Raw genomic sequence first — 19487 nt, 5'->3', positions numbered from 1 at the left:
CTGACCACTTTTGTGCCATTTAATGAATCTGTCATTCACTAGATGATAAACTTTAAGAATTATGAACCTTAGAAGCATCCGGTAAAACCTATAAATCTAATCAATTTCCCATTTATACATTGTAACAGACAAAATGTGTACATTTCTAAATAAAATATGTCACTCAGAAAAATATCTGCTTCAGGCGTGAAGAAGAAAAGCCCAGAAAACATTTTTCATTTTAAGGTCAAACACGTTTCTTTGACAACTCACACATTCGTATGCACTCATTGTTTAGACTAAACTGTATCCCTGATATGTTTCCATATTAACCAAAGCACAAAAAAAAATGCAGCACACTCACATATACAAGCTAATGGATAAATACGCTTTAAAACACTTTTAAAAACTCATTAAGACGCATCACATTTTCAAAATCACATGACACATGATTCTAGCAATCTGACCTGGCTCCAGCAAGCCAGAAAGGAGCCACACAGGAAACATTCAGGTGAAATGAAAATGTGCTGGTTATGAGGCTGACGAATGAAACCTTAACAGTGTTGTCTTACTGGAAGAAGGGCCCCTGCAGTTTGGTGCGGACCTGGTCTCGTTTCTCCTCCTTCTGCTTGAGGTAATCTTTAAGCTTGTCTGTGGAGAAACACACTTTGGAGTGTCGGCCTTTGTATGGGGCGCGATGGGCACGCAGCCAGGGGTTCTGGAGGCACTCGGCTGCAGTAGGTCTCCCCCTGGAATATTCACATTTATGTTTTTAATTCACTAATCTTTGTCATGGTTTATATAAGAAGAATGAAAACTAGAACACAAGCATGTATGTTCTGTATATCTGGACTACATTTTTAGAGAGACACTCACCAGGATTTGTTGTTCAGGCTGCTCTTCATAAAGTTTAAGGCTCCCTCTGACAGGCCAGGGTAACAGCGTCCAAACTGGATCTTCCCTTTCTTGATGTTTCTGTCTTGCTCCCAGCCGAGCTCTGCATGGAACGGGCTGTCAGCGCTCAGCCTGGTGAAGAAAGGGGGAAAAAAAGACACATACATTATACAAAAATTCAAACAGCACAACCTATATAAAACAAAAATTCAAAAGAGAACAAAGATTCTGGTCAAAATATTGTGAATTTTAGTGGAAGATATTAAGTTCAACCTAATGGAGAAGGCTTGGCTGTGAGAGTCTCAGAAAATGTTTTATCACACCTGGTTAGAAGTCTCATCATTCAGGCTATTACACCTGCTGAAGGAATTGCATTGCCCAAAAAGCAAATCACTACCACCTGTTTTGAGCTTGTCCAAAAGTACATACTTTTTGGTGCAAGATTTAAACAGAATGAGTGTCTATATTTGGAACAAAAATTACTTTTAATTGGGGTTAAGCTCTGAGTGTAGCTGCTACAAAAGCAATTATATGGAAGGACTAGCATGTTATCATTCATGGAGTCTTTATAATGGAATAAATCACCATTTCCATGAGGCTTCAGGAAAATAAATTTGAGAAAAGAAGTGGAAAATGTATATTTGCCCTTCTTTTGTGTAGATTTGTCTATGTATTTGTGATCTATAACTACAGTATACAGTAAAATGCTGGAAAGTTGGATCACTCTGCATAAACTGCTGTGATTGTGTGATTCCAAATAAAGATAAAAACAACAACATTGCATTACTAAATTAGTTCATAATCCAGCACGCCAGAACTATAGAAGATTGAGTCAGTAGCACTGTTAACATTTCATGATCAGACAAAAAATATTAATATCTAAAGAAAAAACTTGGATGATTCAACCATTAGAATTTTTCATTTGTCAATCAGTGATACCTGCTATCTGTTAGAGAAATATTAGACTTTGTTCTGCTATTGTTTGCAAAAATGGGAGCCACATTTATTAAATTACAAACAAATCATTTTTGTAAAGTAATAAGAACACAGCTGAATACTCGAATACTGAAACAAACAACTACGTGCATCCACTCCACCTGTATTTCTATACTTACATGATGAAGGACAGAACTCCAATAGCCCAGACATCAGTCTCAGGTCCGACACCTTGACCTTCCAGGATTTCCGGAGCTTTAGGAAGCACAATATAAACTGACAAAACAGACAGACACAGAACATTGTTCTTAAAGAGTGGTGCTGTTACTCGCAAGGCCACATTCACTCACATGCTTTATTTTCTAAATTAGGAAAAAATTGCTTTAAAAATGACAAGAAAGTGGACTTGGGGTTGTTAGGCTATGGTAGCTAGGATCAGCTGAGGTGGATGAAGTTAGGCTGAGTTATTTCCATCCATCAATCCGTCCTCCGTTAAAGAATGTGTACCTTTGCTGCGGCAGTCTGTTGAAGGCAGTCAAAGGTTTAGTACATTAGAAGGATCTACAACAATTCAAGCATCACAATCTTTTAGTTTGCCTTTTGAAATTAAACCAGGATACATTACTACCTTTGCTCTCTGACACGCCATGGATGTGCTCGATGCTGAGAGGCTGACCGGGCGTGAAGGACTGAGCCGAGCCCAAGTCGACTATCTTCAGGTGGTTACCATCATCCACCAGCATGTTGTCAGACTTCAGGTCCAGGTGGATGACCCGGCGGCTGTGGAGGTAGTCGACTGCACTCAGGATCTGAACCAGCAGCTCTGCCACATGAGTCTCCGCGTACAGATCTCTGAGAGGGCAAACATGCAGAAAGATGGGTTTGTTGATCTCAACAACAGAATGTGAGGAATTCACACAAAATGACTACAGATTGCATAAAAATAATGTCTTTGACATAGGTATGAAACATGATATAGATAATATTTGTTTTTTTATTAGCATTTATTAACATTAGTAATATAAAACATTAATTAATGAAGCACAAACAATTAAAATGGAAAGAATAAGAAAACAGTAAGGGTCTCGCTCTAAACGGCGACTCGTCCGTCTGAAAAGCTGTCAGCTCCGGAGTAATGGTACACAAAAAACAGATTATGGGTTAACAAAATTTTTAGAGTTTAAATTTCAAGGGCAATTAATCAATTAATCATTAATTGTTAACGTCTCAAATTAGATTACAGTAAATCATCCTCTGTAACAGCAGTTTGAGAGATATCTAAACTGGCCTGCTGGCCCTAATTAGAGGAGCATTTCTTACAGGAAAATCTGTTCCTTGTTTATTTTTTTTCACTGCCTTCTTAGACCAACTAGAGCATGTTATTTTGGAATTAGATAGTGATCAGTTCTGCCTGGATTATATCTACTAAAGGCCCCTTAGGACAGAATAAGGAGTTGAAAATATGAAGGCTTTCCACTGTAATGGACAAAGTCCCTTGATGAAATATTCGTTGATTGAATATTTGTGGTAATATTTGGTCAGCGGCTGGTATTAATTATTAATTTATTTTATTTTGCATCCCAAATGGTTTTAACTCCAGTATTTTTATGCTTCTGTTCTTATGGCTGCAACTGTCATAACTCACTCTCTGTGCAGCACACTGTGTGTCCACCTGGGATGAAATGTGCTATATAACATGCGATATAAGTTTTTCTTGCTTGCTTTTGCTCAGTAATTTCAATCTAATATTGGCACTAGAACAAACCTAGCAAGTCTATTAATATATAGAGCAAATTTTATGGTATGACGGTCTAGAACAAAGTTTTTGACGGACAGACCCACCCACATACTCACACTGGAAGCATGGTGAAAAAAGGAGACATGCACAAAACAGTGATTTTGAAGACGGGATAAACATTTTAATTTTAGAAAAGAATACTTAAAATAAGTATAAATAGTACTGTGTATAAATCCATACAAAATCAGTCTGACCCTTTACCTTGCTGCCAGACTGTAGAGCAGCTCCTTGCCGGGACAGAGCTCCTCCACTAACACCATGTAGCACGGGGTGATGTAGGCAGCATGCAGCTGCATCAGGTGGTGATGATGAAGCCTCTTCAGCAGCTGGTATTCCCTCAGCACCAACTGTCTCTGCTCTGCCTGGTAAGGGGTGATCTTGGCAGCGAAGACTTGGCTTGTTTCAACGTCACGGCACAGGGTTATAACGCTGAAACGACCCCTACGAGCGAAGGAAACAAAAGATAAAGAGGTACAGAGAGGTTGTACTGTAAGCCAAACTGGTGTCTAAGAGAAAGTGGTACGAGTGAGATTACACTATTCTTTTCCTAATAAACACTGACACTGAATAAGGGGATCTAAGTATTTTCCTGATTCTTAAAAGACTTAAAATATGTTGGGAAATACTTAAATACACACTTTGTATATCAGGCAAGACACTGTAAAAGACCTTCAGAGAACACTGTGCTTGAGTCTTCTCTCCATGCTGCATGAAATAAAGAGATTTGATTCATCACACCGTCTTGGTAATTCCTTAGAGAACTAGCAACTCTCACTATTTAGACGAAGAATTTTTACAACATTGTCATTATTAATAAAACATAAGTTACAAATAATTTTATTTGAAAACTGTAGCTTCTCCTTAAAAACCCCACCTGTTGATCTCAGAGAGGAAATTGAAATTCTTCTGTGTCTGTCCTTCTGACGCAATGACCTTTGACCCCAGAGTCTCAGTCTGGATGAGAGGAATGTGGCTCTCTGTGTAACAGAGTTAATACAGGTGAAAACACTATCACTCTCTGTGTAGAAGCCATAGATGTGTATATGATTGCTATAAATCTGCACATCAAAGCACCAAACCAGTGAGGCAAATTCCTGCTACATTTAAAAACCCTGGTCTGAGATAAAAAACTGTAATAATGTGAAAAATACACATGCAGCATCATGTTTGAGAGTATTCTTCTTGCCTTCAGGATGAGTAGACATAACAACAGGTGCTGAAGCATCACTGAAAGGTCCAGCTCCTGTCTTGGTGATGCAGCCCACCCTGAACACATAAGAAGCTCCTCTGGGTAAATCCTTCACCACGTAACAGCTATCTGTCACCTCCTCTGACAGAACTGTCCATTCCCCACCTGAGGAGGCACACAGCATGTTTTACTGTGAAATCTATACATGCGGCACATTTTAATGCTCTTGCAGTAGATTCACACAACAGTGATATTAGTTATTACTCTTGAAATACAGTATACTGTGTCAGAATAAGAACAGTATTCATCACTGTGTGTTACAAGTACACTGGTCTAATGCTGAAAACCAAAACAGTCACTCTGTATTAAATTCCAATATGAATTTCATTTTTATCATGAAACACTTTGACCATTTATGCAATACACAGATAAGATTACATTTTATATGTCAGTATTGCAAACTTTTAAAACCCAAATTAATTTGGTCAATTTGGCTTCCTTTCAACAAACGACCAAGTCAATTTCTGTGCTTCTGTATCACGTGTGTGAACCCACCATCTGTACAGTACTGCACACAGTATGTGACAGGGTCACTAGACTGGACTGGTCTCCAAACCAGCAGGACTCCACCTCCCTGTAGCTGGAGCACCTCAGCCTTGGCCGGACGGACTGGAAGATCCAGAAATTATGGAGCAGAACAAAGATAAACAACTCAAAATCATGACAGCAGGATTTCAAACTAGAAAGACACAACCCACACAACGTATCTTATTCACTACCTTTAGTCTTTTTGAATGCGGGTATTTTAAAAGAGGGCAAGAGTTTGGATGTTCTCTTTTTTGGACTTTCAAGACCAGTGCTGTGCTGCCTTTCAGGTGGGATGGGAGCTGATCCTTTTACTATTGGCCCTAGAAATGAAAAAACAGATTGGATAAAATGATGTAGAAATACATATTTAGCTTTTTCCTTAAAGGGATAGTGTATTTTTCAAGTGGGATTGTATGAGAAATGTATCCATTGTCAGTGTACTGCCTACAGTAGATTGGCAGAAGAAGCAGCAGTACCCGTGTAGGAAGCTAAGCAATGTACTGCTGTGGACAGGGTCAGCAGCAAAACATTATAGTATTAGTATATAGTATTTTAGTCATCTAAAAAAGGCTCACTAAAAACAATGTCAGTTTAAATGTACACTCTATTTAGAATATTTATCTTGCTGTCAGGCGATTTCCAATGGGAAAGTCTTGTTATATACGCCAAATAGCGCTCTCTCTTACTCAGACAGCCTCCTCCTACAAATCAGTAATTTAACCTCGCAGAAGACAGGAGTTGCTGGTCTACCACTGCCCCAATCAGTTAACTAGTTTGTCTTATTTTGTGACTTTGGTGAAGCCAAGGTCACCTTTTAAAACAATGAAGTCACACAAAGTTTGGTGTGTTTGGATGAAGCAATATGCCGTCAGATAGAAAAAGCTGTCTGACGGCAAAGTAAAATCGTGGAATCATTCTAAATATAGCAAACACTTACAGAGATATTGATTTTTTTTGCCGGTTAAAATACATTTTGCTGCTGACCCTACAGCTGTACACTGCATCACTTCCTGCAAAAGTACTCCTGCTGCTACTTCAAACTGGGAGTGTGTCTGCTTCCATTTACTGTAGGTTACACACTAACAACAGTTAAGTACCTCATACAATCCCTCTTCTAAAAATCCAAATTATCCCCTTTATTCTCTGTTAAATCATAATATAAAATTGTCAGTAGCTCACCTCCTTTGCTCACGTCCTCCTTACTAGAAGACCTGGTAAACAGTTTGGTCAGGCTGGAGGCTGAAGCTCTCATCTTCTTCCTCAGAGACATGGTGGGAGTATCTGGCTTCATGATCTCTCCCAGCGTGGGTCCTAACTCTGTGTCCTCAAGGTGGGAGTATGAGTGGCCGGTCCAGGACTGCCTCCGGAAGATCTTCAGCAGTCCCAGCTTGGGCGACTTTCCAGAAGGTGGCCGGGCTTCGAGGGCTGGAGCGGATGCGTGCCTCTGGAGACCATAGCTCTCCTTCTTGTCCCTGGCCCGGGGAGGCCTCTCTGGAGCCTGAAGAGAAGTAAGGCTGGGACTGGGGCTCGCTGTTAGCGGGGTTCCCGGCTGACTTCTGCTAGATAAGTTGGGGTTAGAGCGGGTACGGTTCCGTGGCGGTGCCTGGGGAAACAAGCTTCTAGGTTTGACTTCTTGGAATGAGCATGGGGATGGTGAAATAAGAGGCTCGCCCTGATCATCATACCCTTCACTCTCTCCTGATCTGTATCTCCCTCTGAGGTGGGCCTGACTCAGCTCCTCACAGGAGCCGAGTCTACTTGAAGAAACAGACGACTCAGCCAGAGACCCCTGAGAGCCTGCAAAGGTGTCGGCCTCAGCCTGCTCCTGCTCCTGCCTGGGGCTCTTTCTGTCTCCAGCAACAAAGCTCAAGGGAACAGATGATCCACCTGGCACACGGGTCCCTTGCACTGGAGCAACAGAGCCTCTTCTTCTTGCGGGTCTTCGAGGGCCTGGGATTGCCAGAAAGTTCCTCCCCGCCACCTCATCATCTGTGAAATCTTCCTTCAGACTCTGAGAACCTTCTTCTTCACTTGCCTTTGTGTGTTTGGATGGGCTGGGAGATCGACGAGAGGACTCATCAAGAGACCTGCTCCTCCTGTGAGGGGGTACATTGGTGTGGGCGAGGCCAACACCGCTGTCAAACGAACAGGACTTCTGCATTGTAGGCTGGATAGACGCTCGTCTTTGGCCGCGATTGGTCTCTGTCTCATCCTCAACGTATTCAATAAGAGGCTCATTGAGACGCCCTGAAAAACTTCTCCGGAGTGGTTTGCGGCCTCTCTCCTGTTTTTTGGCCTGGAATTTGTCCCGTAATGTCATGTGCCTGGCGGACATGGGTGAAAGTTGATGGGACGTGTTGTAGAAAGTGCTTCGGATGACGCTGCCACGAGGGATACGACCTCCATCACTGCCTGAACCCTCATCCCCATCAGACAGGTAGAGAGATGGACTGCTGTCCTTGCTGAATCTACGCTCCGTCTGAGGTGTCTGTTTGCATGACACATCCGAAGATGCGACCGACTGCCTGCTTACACTCCTCTCTAGCACACTCCTCCTTCCTACAGGCTCACCATCCTCTTCCTCCCCTAACGTCACTTCCTCTTCCTCCTCTGCATCTAGATGGAGTTTGGCAAAAGGCTCGGGGATCTGTGCTCTTTCCATTAAGGGATCATAGTCCTCCTCGGTTTCTTCCTCCTCCTCAGTCTGGCTGCAGTGCTGGAAAAAGTCCCAAGAGTCGGCTTCATCATACTCAGACGAGGAGCCGCTGCTCAGAGAGGTGCTGCTGTGTTCCTGGGGCTCGCGGGGCACCGTCACCGCAGTGTCTCTGAGAGGAGCGTCCAGCAGCTCAGGGACGGGCCTCAGCGTCAGAACTGACCCAATACATGTCAAGGAACGCTAGAAAGATAGATGGAAAAGATACTGGTGAAGACAAACAGTGAGTTTTCTCTAAGGAAATTCATGTAATCATATTAAACTTCAAGTTTATCAACATTACAAGAAACCAGTTAGTTCCTTTTTCCACAGAGGTTGTAGTACATTGAATGACACGGTGCAAGAGAGGTGACTTACCTGCCATTTCCTTTTTGAGATGAAGACTTTCAAATTCCTTGTATTGATTTCATTGGTGTCTTCTCCTGCATGTTCATCCTGAACACAAGATATTTAGTTACAAAATTTGTGTTGTTGATGTGCATTCAGATTGGTGCCTAACTCACAGCTTTTTTTAATACAGTTAAGCCTGATTAAAACATTTGCTGTGTTATACTTCCTCTCACCTGGAACCATTCATGGCTCAAGCACTCAAAGGCAGATGGTCGCTTCCTAGGTAGAAGAAAACTGGGTTCAAATAAATGCAGCTTTAATGTCAATATATATTTTGCTCTCATTTGCATTGTTGGGTGTTGGGTTATGTTTGATTTGTGGAATGACTAATTTCTCACACAAAATGGGACTTTTGTTGCCTGGCATCACCAGACTAATTAACAGACTAGATATAGTCTGGATTTTCTCGGTTCACTTTTGATTGATTGATCCACAGGGCACAGACCAACAGACAGCTGTCAAATTACAGCTAAACAGTACACTAAAATGTGTTTCTGAAAACATTTGAAGCGAGAAATATGCAATGCAGTAACAGAATCTTGATTCAAATTTGATAAGCATTGCTTATTTTTAAAGTTTTCTTTTGTGAGCCTGGTGCATTGCAGTCAAAATGTCACTAATGTCCACGAGGTAGGAATTTTGAAAAAAAAGTTTAGAAAATATCCTTGCTGTCATTGCAAATTCATGCGTGACTGGACAGATGTGGCAGTGTAAAAGAGGAGGTTTCCTACTCTGGATCTGGCTGAAGCAGCATGCGGAGAAAGTTCTGGGCCTCAGGGCTCCTGTACGTGACATCAGGGGCATCCCAGTTCAGGGTCCCCTCCCCCACCCTCAGCAGTGTGGCTCGGTCCGTCTCACCCACAAACGGGCATCGGCACACTAGACTGTCAAGATAAACAAAGAGTGTAAAAAGTGAACAGAAACTCACAAGTCATATACACGGATTTTGTGTATATGACTTACTGTATATAGGAAATTTTGAGGATATTATGAAACGTAGTTATACATACCATATATAGGCTATAACACCTACAGACCTGACAGAGAGAATAAAACATGTTAATGTAATGCTATCTAATTTTACAGTAACTTAAAACTGCATACGGTTTGTCTTTGCAAATACTATCTGAAGCCAATCTCCGTTAGTCAGATTAGTAGTTAAACTTACCAAATGTCAGTGGCCACAGTGACTGGTTCAAGGTGAACAATCTCAGGGGCAACAAACTCTGGTGTACCGATCATACTGTACTGGTGTCTGGATGTGTCTATTTCTTGGCAGAAGCCAAAGTCACAGATCTTGATTTCATCCCTGGGCGGATACACCATCAGGATATTATCAGGCTGAAGGGAGTGGAAATAAATAAGGAGTTAAAAGGAGGAGTTAACAAAATAATGACACAGTCAAGAATACAATATTATATATGATGACATATTCATATCATCATGATTGGACTGAAAATCTTACTTTAATGTCCAGGTGCAAAATATTCATGCTGTGAATGTGACCAACTCCCTCAAGGATTTGCTGGATATATGACTGAATCTGAAATAAAATGCACAATATCAAGTCAAGAGTCACACATTATATTAGCAAGAAAATAGCATTTTAAGAGAATGATTCTAAGTTTGTACCTCTCTCTCTGAGACTGATCCTTTCAGTAACAAATGGTCCAGAAGTCCATGAGAACAGCATCTGAAAATGGTGTTAAAGAGCTCCTAACCAAATACAAATCAAAATAATCTCACTGTGAGGACTCTTCTTGTTATATTTAATGGGGAGGATACATTTCTGTGATCAGCACCAGAGTGCGTCTGGTGCAGAAGAAGTCCAGCAGACAGGCCACTCTGGGGTGAGCCAGACGGGACAGCAGGTCCCTCTCCTGGAAGGCCCTAGTCCGAGTGCTGCTCCGCAGAGGCAGAAACTTGGCAGCAAACACTTCAGCTGTCCTTCTGTGGACGACACGCTTCACTACCCCAAAGGTTCCCCTGAAACACAGAGAGATGATGTTGATCACATTGAATCTTGGCGGGGCTCATGGGCAGGGTGGACTAATTCATTAAAAAAGTGCAAGTTCACCTTCCGATTTCCTCGTGGACGTCATAGACAGAGAATAACTTCCTTCTCTTCCCCAGCTCCACCTCTCTCTCCTGACGCTCCAGTGGACCTGGAGAGGAAACAAAAACTGTGAATAAAACAGGTCCACCACTTGGACCAACATAATTTACAATATATCCCTGACAACAATATATTTTTTGCTTTTCATCTCAGTTACACTGACCAATAGCCCTTTGTAAAATTTACTTGCACTCAGATTTGATTAATTAATCAATATCTACAGAACTAAAATAATGAGGCATAGCAGCACTGCCACTGCCTCACCTTCCTCCACTGTCAGCTCAGCCTGGCATGAGGCATGTCCAGAGTCATTGTAGGCGAAGCAGGTGTATATGCCACTGTCCTCACCCTCGGGGCACACAATGGTCACTGAGCAGCGGGCACCATGCTGTGCAATCTCCACATTCTCATTGGCTGCCAGCTCCTCTCCATCCTCCAATCACAGAAGAAAGAGTTAAGTTGTAATTGGTCAAACTACCAGGTCTACAAATTCTGGTCAAACTTTTGCCTTGTGTTTAACTTTAGAGGTCTTTTATGTTTTATTCATTTTTAGAGGAGACAGTTGAGCTGAAAACTATTTAGTACTTAATCAGAAAAAAACATATACTAGAGAGAGAAAACAAAAAGACATGATATTACAAAGAGATGTTTTTCTATAACATTTATTGTATTCATATTGATATGTTTTCCTGATAAAATATAGGTGAATAAACAGAGTATATACTACAAAGGAAACTTGTATGGTAGGAATATGATATTTTTTCTAAAATTTCACAACCCAACCAGAGATTTCTTGCACTACTAATCTACAGTGCTCCCACCTTGTACCACTGAATCTTAGGGGTAGGTCTTCCTGTGATGATGGCAGTAAATGTAGCTGACTGGCCGGGTTCTACACACAGGTCCTCAGCAGGTACCTGGACGGAGGGAGGAGCTGAACAAGAGATGAGATCAGTTAGTATTCACAAAACATTTGATTGTAATCACACTCTTATGTTTAAGAGTCAAGAATACCATCTGTAATTTCCTGCATTGACTCTGAAATGTAGATCTCCTCCTCTTCATCCTCGAGGTAACACACAGGCTGCTGCGGCACCTGACCCACAGGTCCACATTCAGCTCTGGAGACAAAGACAGATAAAAAGACAAAGTAATTATTAAATATTACTGATCAGTGCAGGGCTTTTTCTTAAAATCACACTCGATTTACTTCAAAGTCTGGAAAGGAAGCTTGATACAGCAGTGGACTTACTGTTCAGGTTGTTCAGGAGCGAAGAGCATCTTTGCAATAGAGGTGGGGCTGAAATCAGTCTGTAACCATTTCTTCACAAAAGCAGTGGACCAGCCCTCTGAGTCTGCATCTGTGAAAACCAAAATGCCATTTAGCAGGAATTAATGGGTCAGACACTTAAATTAAATCTATATTTTTATATATTTTGAGAAGTGAACACGTTGCCTCAATTGCACTGTATATACTATATTGAATCAGTGGAAAAGGAAAAGTGAAAAAGTACATTACCTTACATACCAGGAGCAGTAATAATGCATTTCTTACCTCGGTACTTGAGGGTTTAACCCCACTAACCCAACAACAGGACAAGGGCACACATGCCCACTCCTGTATGGTGGTAAAAGGGGACACCTGCCCAGCACATGACCATCTTGTGATCGTAGGAGTGAACAGTTAGCTGGGCATGCATTGGCGAGAGGAGAAAGGGGAATGTTGAGTGGTTATTTGTTATCATGACAATGATGACTTACATGGAACAGTCCATGTGAGGAACCTCCTGCTTTAGAACAAGTAGAGGGAAGATGGAAAAACGTGTAGGTTATGGACAATGAGAGGGCAAACATGGTGAACCGGCATCAAAATCAGACAACTTTACAGTCTATATAAAGAGTATTGTACATCAAACTTGCAGAAGATTTTCACTGACATCTAATAACTTTATTGAATTTTAGTGAATTCTGTTCTACTGTATTATAGCTGACATTGCGGTTACAAAAATGATAAATTCATAGATACTAGCATAGTTGGAAAATCACTACATAATATGAGACAGTAATAATAGTACTTTCTATTCAAATAACTGCTGTTAAAGCTGGCTTTTAGGTTTAATTGAGTAAATTTATCTACTCTTTTCCAACTCACGCCCTCTTTAGAAAGTGAAAACATGATGAAAAACACAAAAACATTCCATACAATATAATGTATGATATATATCTTTTCATGGGTGAGGAGGATGCTGGGAAGTGCAGTATGGTGTCTATGTTGAATGGTAGCCACTAGATCCTGCTGGGTTATGGCAATACAAGGTGGTTAGAAATCGTTATTACTAGGTAATACATGGAGTGAATAACAAAAACTCAAGATTTGAATCATCTACAAAAGTGAAAGTGTTTGAATTTCACCACCATTCAAATGAACAGATGAAGTGAGCTGTGAAACATATTCATGACCAAAGAGCAGTACAGGTATTAGGTCAAAGATGGTCATTAGGACTGCAACTAATATTTATTTTTTATTATTGATCAATAATTTGCAGATTACTTTCACAATTAATTGTTTGGCATAAATCAATTAATCAACTAATCATTGCAGCTCTAATGGTTATCTTTTGGTATGGGTTTAATGTGGCTAAGGCCATTGTAGTGGTGTGGAACAGGCAGAGACACAGACAGTGTGCACTTATAATGTAAGTATTAGTCAACACATGCTGCCTTTTAAGTTCAGCAACACAACAATATTAGAAATGGAAAAATGAGGAATGGAAAAAGTGTGCATCTGGGTGCTTTTAGCTCATGTATACCACCAAATAATTCAGTTAATAGTTATGAATCCACATTTGCTGCACTGTGCAGATGGCAGTGTTTTTACATGCATGCATAGGCTACAACCCATAATCCCAGAGGATCTAGTGAGAACTGGTATAGTAGTTGGAACTATGTATGATGTGAGTGTGTGTGGAATGGAAAAAAGGAAAATGTGAGTAAAATCTCAGAATGGCATCGCCTTGATAAAATGGATGAATGGTAGTGGTTGAAAGTGGAATTTGATGCACACTGTTGTAGTTTGTTGGAGAGAGGAGAGATGTCATATGATGTGATGCAAAAAATAGGGTGGCGGGATCAGAAGTGAGGTGAACTGAAGTGAAACTGGACAATGGCATGTGCTTCATCCCTTCTCAAACACAGCTGAACTAGTGAAAGTGAAAACCCTGCCGTGGGTTTCCACCCTGTGTGGAGGATATTTACCTTCAGCAGGTCTGGCTGTCCTACCTTTAGGAGGTAAGTCCTGTGGTTGGTCGTTCTCCATTTCAATTGGCGGCACATATGCGGGACACAGCCCTGCCTTGCACTTGACACAGCCAAACACGTTACAAAGCTAAAACAAAACAAAACATTTCACATACTGTATCTTAAAGAAAGATATTTCATATCAATGACACTGACTATCTTGATACATTGATTTTATGGTTTTATACCTCACACTCATACTGTCCAATATCTGCCTCTGTTGCCCTGATGACCGTCAGACACAAGATCCCACTGCGAGCATCATTCAGGATGGAGTATTTTTGATGGTCAGTCAACTCTCTGCCGTCTTTCAACCACCTGCCAAACCCAAAGACGGATGTGTTTGACAAAAATAATCATGTAGCAACTACTGTGGGTACATTTGCTCTGTGTTGTCATACCTGATTCGTGGTAAAGGAGTAGTGAGTGTAGAACAGGTAAACTGTATATCCTCTCCCTCTATCAGACAAGCACTCTCTAGCCGAGACACAAATCTGGGTGGAGCTAGAGGGAAGAAGAAATACATTAACATGTAGTCTGTGCCTCTATAATTAGAAAAAGACCAATACTAGCAGTTATAGTAATAGTCATTAGTAGTTGTATTATTAGTTGTATCAGTAGTTCTAGCAATAACACTGTAGTATAAAGTAATAGTAGATCTAATAGAAGGAGTCACAGTAGTAAATGTAATAGCAGTTAGCACAGTAGTAGGTAGAGGTAATACCAGAATACCAGCAGTAAGTGTAACAGCTGTAATCACAGTGGTATTACCAGTGGTAAAACTTTAGAAATAGTAATCAGAGGACAATACTGCACTTTTTACTCCACTACATTTATCTAACAGGTATAGTTACTCATTAATTTTCAGATAAAGATTTTACATTTAAAGTACAAGCTTTGAGTAAGACTTTTTGTCTTGTGACACAAAATCTATGTCTAGTTGGGGTCCTCTGTTACCTTTTAGATGTCTGAGAGATTTTCCCTTGACATACATGCATGTTCTTCTACAAACCCAGACACGTCTCTGCAGCAACACTCCAGTGATTTAGATGTGTCAACAGACTCACCCTGCACCACCACCTTAGCCAGAGTACCAGCACTGCCCATGGAGCTGCTAGCATAGCATGCATACTGTCCAGAGTCCTCTGTGGTGAGGCTGTCCAGGATGAGACTGCAGGTGCCTGATCGGTCTGCTGTGATGATGTGACGAGGATCATCCTCCAAGGGAAGACCATCTAAGAGGTGAAAAATCAGATTTTTACTGCGAGACCATCATTGTAAACAAACCACAGAGAGCACGTTTGCAAAATATGGTGTTACTGGGTGTTATGGGAAATCACTGTCAGATAAATTAAGGTGAAAAACAATGTGCGATAAGTGCTTCTTGTAACATCTTATAAAACCTGGTACAATATATCCAATATATACATATTTTAATAATTCATTTCTGACCTTTGAGCCAGCAGACAGTTGGCTTTGGTGATCCTGTGACTTTACAGGTCAGTTTGATTGTCTGTCCAATCTTTGTTGTGCAGTCAGACAACAGTGACTCAAACACTGGTGGGCCTGTTGAGAGACACAAACACAGATATAGAAGTCACTCACCAAGCATTTAATGAAAAAATAATAAAAGTAATCTCATAAAAGAAAGTTTTGACACTCAAAACATGACAAGAGGCTAAAACTTTAGTCCACCAGATGCAGCATACAGAGGGTTCAGAACATCAGAAGCCAATGTCATCCTTTAGCTGCTATTGTAATTTAAAGCACAGCACATAATGACTGGAAATAGATAGAAAGGTTTTGATTCAGTGTCAAAATTCAGTTCCCCTTCCAAATAAACACTTACTGTTGGTGGGCAGGCTGGAACGTTGCTGTAGCTCCTTCAGGTCCTTCAGCCAGGAGAGTTTAACCAGAGAGGAGTGGCCCTGCAGAGTGTATCTCCGCATTGAGCCCCTGTGCTCATGCCACAACCCCCATGACTTCTCATCTCCACCCAAAGTCTCCTTTATTTCCACATCATTCAGCTGGATAGGCCAAAATATGAGAATGAGAAAGAGGAGTGAGTGGAAAGATGAGGTCATGAGTTGGAGAGTAGTAGTTTTGAGAACACACTGATGTACAGGAATTGTCACTACATGTGGTCAAATGTGGTTTCTTTTTTGTATTGCTGCAGTAGAGTAAGGGAGAAAGTAGGGTAACCGATCTTACCTTCATTTTGTTCTTGAAGGTGTAGGTGTCACCGTTCATACTGGTGTCTCTTTTCAGTTTACACAGTACAATACACTCCTTGAACAGAAACACTTGTCTCTGGTGCCCCCTAGTGGCCGTCTTAACTTCAGGAGTTTCCTCCCACACTGTGAAGGCTCCCTGAAGGAAGGACAGTGAAGACAATACAGATATTTTCTTTTTCTTTTTATCAGAGTAATAAGGCTGATAACCCCTCCAAATAACTTTTTAAAGGGGTTATCTATTAGTTGAATTGGTGCTGCAACTTGGGTCTTAACACACTATTGAAGACCGAATATTTAATTGGTCTGGTAAACTTAGCAAAATTAACCTGGATTTAAAATCCTGTCAACTGTCTGTAGCTACCTGACGCACGGGCTCGCCCAGGGCAGTTAGAGGAGCTGGGTAGTTCTCGATGAGGGACACCTGGTGCAGGTTGTCAGACCTCCAGGGTAGACAGGACACCATGGAGAAGGCATCCTCCAAGAGACAGCAGCTCTGGCCACTTTTGGCTTTGTTCTTGATTAACTCCTGCCAATAAAATTTCTACTTACATCCGAGGCATTCAGCTGAAACGCTAATATATTTCAGGCATTGCCACTATCACACTGACATTAATGATTAAGGTTTCACACATATTTAGTTAAAAATAAAACTATATGCTGACCTTCAGTAAAGCCTGGTAGGTTTGAATCCTCTCTACTGGTCTCTGGAGGAAGGTAAGGACATCCATGGGAAGAGCCTCAGGCTTACCAGACTCTGGTAATTCCTAATGAGCAACATATTTATGCACATAAAGAAATATTAATCTGTGTAATAATGTTGCTATTCAGGACCTTGGTTTCAACAATATTTATGTTAAATGCTCGTATTTAAATACAAAAAGATTTTGTTAATACTTTGAAATACTGTTGGACAGCCTTGTCAGTGACGCAGGCCTCTGCTTGTGCTTGTCCCACCATGTAGTGAAGATATTTCTCAAAGTCCTCAGTGAGCTTGATCAGATGCATGGCTATGTCATCATCTGTGGCACACTCTCTCAGACCGGGAAGGAGGGACCTAAGAAGACATATTATTTTATTTTTTTAACACATTCAGACAAGCTTATACCAAGAATTTCTTGTGTGTGCGTGTATTACCTCTCGTGAAGGGACACAATGTCCTTGATATTCCTGAAAATGATTTCTTTCTGGTTGAGGATGTTGATAGGGACGTGGCGGCTAGACTCCAAATAATTTAGCTGGTGAGAGGCGAACATCTTCATCTCCTTTACAAACTCCTCTTCTCCATCAATTAGGCCTTGGATCAGTTGGCTAAAGGCAAAAGAAATTTAATACAGACTGGAAGTGATGCAGCAGTATTTGTTTTTTGTGATATAAACAAATAAATCCTCTGTAATCACAAAAGCTAACTAACAATAAACATGTATACATTTTTACAATAAACATGATTATCCATATACAAATTAATAGTGCTCAGTTTCATTCCTCTCTGTTTATGTAACCTTATAGTAGTATAATAGCAGAATAACGGACCTCAGAGCTCTCCTGTACTCCTCTCCTGTCGACCCAATTCCATCAAGATCCTCTTGAGGTGCTCTCAACTGCGGGAAGGTCTCCTGTTCATAGGACCATCACGTATTTATAGTCAAAAGCCTTTTCTTTTCTCATTACATGATTAAATTAAGCTCTTTGCTGACAGGACAACATTGCAAACTTACAGTGTGTGATAAATGTTTCAGAGTACAACATGTTTATTCAGTACCTGAGTTGACATTTGGATTTATACATCCTACCTTCCTCTTCTTCTCCAGGTAGGCTGGACACACCCATCCCTGTCGAGCCGGGTTGGTCTTGGTGGGTTTGGTCCTCACCAGCCATTTGTCAGGGTGAACAGAATCCAGAACCTCTACAAACTGGCCCTCCTTCAGGACAAAACTGTCCTTATTTCCACTGTCAGGACTGCAGTCAGCTCGAGCCACATACATTTCATATGTCTGAGGTGAAAAAAGCAAGCACATGATTTAGGGGTTATGTAATCAAAAGGGCAATATTAGCTACCTTTTCAGATGGTTACTAAGTCAAATCATAATTACATTAACGTTTATAGAGCACAATTGAGTCCATAGATGCAGTGCAAGTATGAAAAAGTACCTCTCGTCTGTCCTCTTCCCCTTCTGACTCCGATCCAGAGACAGTACTAGTTAAGGGAGTATGAGCACGGTGGTGTTTAGGAGATGGTGTCCTCAGTCTACCATCTTGAGCTCCTACGAAGTAGATCACATGATAATCTTATGGCTTTGGGGTTCTCTCTAGTTAGTTCCTTTTTTATTTTGAGTTTTCCCTAATGTGTCTTTATTGCCTTTATTTCCTGTCTTTGTCTTTTTCCCCCACTTGTTTTCTGTGTCACCTGTATCTCATTAATTAATTTGTTCTTAGTGTATTTAGTCTGTGTTTCCCTCCTTTCATTGCCAGTTTGTCTTTGTCCTTTGTATCAAGCAGCGCAGCAATTTTTTTCAGTTTTCCTGTGTTTTTTTCTGGATCTTTACTTTGGTTTTTGGACTGGTTTATGGATTTTGGTTCTTGGCCTGCACCCTGTTGTGTTTGTTTGCCTTCTTTGGACTGTTTATTTGGTTTAGTACTGCCTGCTTGAAATGAAACAGCAACAAAAGAAATCAACACTGCTGACCTTTGACCGTCAGTAGTTTCTTTGGAGGTTGTGGAGGCGTTATCTCTTCTTTATCATCTTTTGGAGCCACTTTGTCCGCTGCTTTTGTCACTTCTCTGTAACAGCATTCATAAATATTTTGTGTGTCTTTATGAGCACAATATATAATATTAGCAGTTAGATAACAAAAGATAACAAAAGGACTCCTCTCTCTGCCCTCTTACCTTGGTACGGCTGGTACAGTCTCAACAGGTTCCAGCATATCTGGAGCTGTGTCATAGTCAGACGGACTCGACACTGTTGAAAGCAGAAAATCATATATACTACACTGTAAATACATAAGAAAATCCATTTTTCACATTTTCTATGACACTCATGTCTGTAATGCAATATAAACATACATAGAATGAATTATACTGTGCTTATAGCATTGCATAATTACTTACAAGCACTCATAAATATTCATCATGCTTTACAAAAATACTTATAAAACACTATAAAGCATTTTATAATGACATATAAGGTCAACTATGACAATAATTCATATTTGCTGGTCACTCACTGACCAGCAAGAATCATAGTATATTATATTGTATCTATCATTGTTATAATTTTAAGTGATTGTAATACATTATAAAATGTTTGCAGCTACTACTACAAACTTCTGTTATGAACTGTTAAACAAATAAAT

At 40.7% G+C, this 19487-nt stretch overlaps 1 protein-coding gene across 1 annotated transcript in view; it reads right to left on the bottom strand.

The window, feature by feature from the left end:
* Window position 1: 1 nt before the first annotated feature.
* The window catches only part of obscna (obscurin, cytoskeletal calmodulin and titin-interacting RhoGEF a), a 49976-nt gene continuing 30490 nt past the window's right edge, over window positions 2-19487 (bottom strand). The window contains exons 38-77 of the mRNA XM_084723414.1: window positions 19021-19093; window positions 18818-18912; window positions 18283-18395; window positions 17925-18125; window positions 17665-17747; window positions 17269-17442; window positions 17029-17188; window positions 16797-16898; window positions 16496-16660; window positions 16112-16270; window positions 15750-15927; window positions 15353-15466; window positions 14968-15135; window positions 14302-14404; window positions 14089-14218; window positions 13883-13988; window positions 11856-11964; window positions 11618-11724; window positions 11425-11537; window positions 10868-11036; window positions 10565-10652; window positions 10273-10473; window positions 10120-10180; window positions 9953-10030; window positions 9656-9828; window positions 9498-9524; window positions 9219-9371; window positions 8661-8706; window positions 8455-8532; window positions 6564-8280; window positions 5576-5704; window positions 5352-5465; window positions 4794-4961; window positions 4482-4584; window positions 3809-4048; window positions 2438-2661; window positions 2317-2331; window positions 1989-2085; window positions 856-1005; window positions 2-728 (exon numbers count right to left, since the gene is read on the bottom strand). Of these exons, the coding sequence (XP_084579540.1) occupies window positions 548-728; window positions 856-1005; window positions 1989-2085; window positions 2317-2331; window positions 2438-2661; window positions 3809-4048; window positions 4482-4584; window positions 4794-4961; window positions 5352-5465; window positions 5576-5704; window positions 6564-8280; window positions 8455-8532; window positions 8661-8706; window positions 9219-9371; window positions 9498-9524; window positions 9656-9828; window positions 9953-10030; window positions 10120-10180; window positions 10273-10473; window positions 10565-10652; window positions 10868-11036; window positions 11425-11537; window positions 11618-11724; window positions 11856-11964; window positions 13883-13988; window positions 14089-14218; window positions 14302-14404; window positions 14968-15135; window positions 15353-15466; window positions 15750-15927; window positions 16112-16270; window positions 16496-16660; window positions 16797-16898; window positions 17029-17188; window positions 17269-17442; window positions 17665-17747; window positions 17925-18125; window positions 18283-18395; window positions 18818-18912; window positions 19021-19093 (6665 nt within the window). The 3' untranslated portion in view covers window positions 2-547. The remainder of the gene's footprint in view (window positions 729-855; window positions 1006-1988; window positions 2086-2316; window positions 2332-2437; window positions 2662-3808; window positions 4049-4481; window positions 4585-4793; window positions 4962-5351; window positions 5466-5575; window positions 5705-6563; window positions 8281-8454; window positions 8533-8660; window positions 8707-9218; window positions 9372-9497; window positions 9525-9655; window positions 9829-9952; window positions 10031-10119; window positions 10181-10272; window positions 10474-10564; window positions 10653-10867; window positions 11037-11424; window positions 11538-11617; window positions 11725-11855; window positions 11965-13882; window positions 13989-14088; window positions 14219-14301; window positions 14405-14967; window positions 15136-15352; window positions 15467-15749; window positions 15928-16111; window positions 16271-16495; window positions 16661-16796; window positions 16899-17028; window positions 17189-17268; window positions 17443-17664; window positions 17748-17924; window positions 18126-18282; window positions 18396-18817; window positions 18913-19020; window positions 19094-19487) is intronic.

Source organism: Lutjanus erythropterus, chromosome 7, assembly GCF_056507025.1.
Source record: "Lutjanus erythropterus isolate fLutEry1 chromosome 7, fLutEry1.hap2, whole genome shotgun sequence".
NCBI classification, from domain to species: domain Eukaryota; kingdom Metazoa; phylum Chordata; class Actinopteri; order Lutjaniformes; family Lutjanidae; genus Lutjanus; species Lutjanus erythropterus.
The sequence above is the reverse complement of the archived record's forward strand: the minus strand, read 5'-3'. Positions and strand labels throughout refer to the sequence as shown.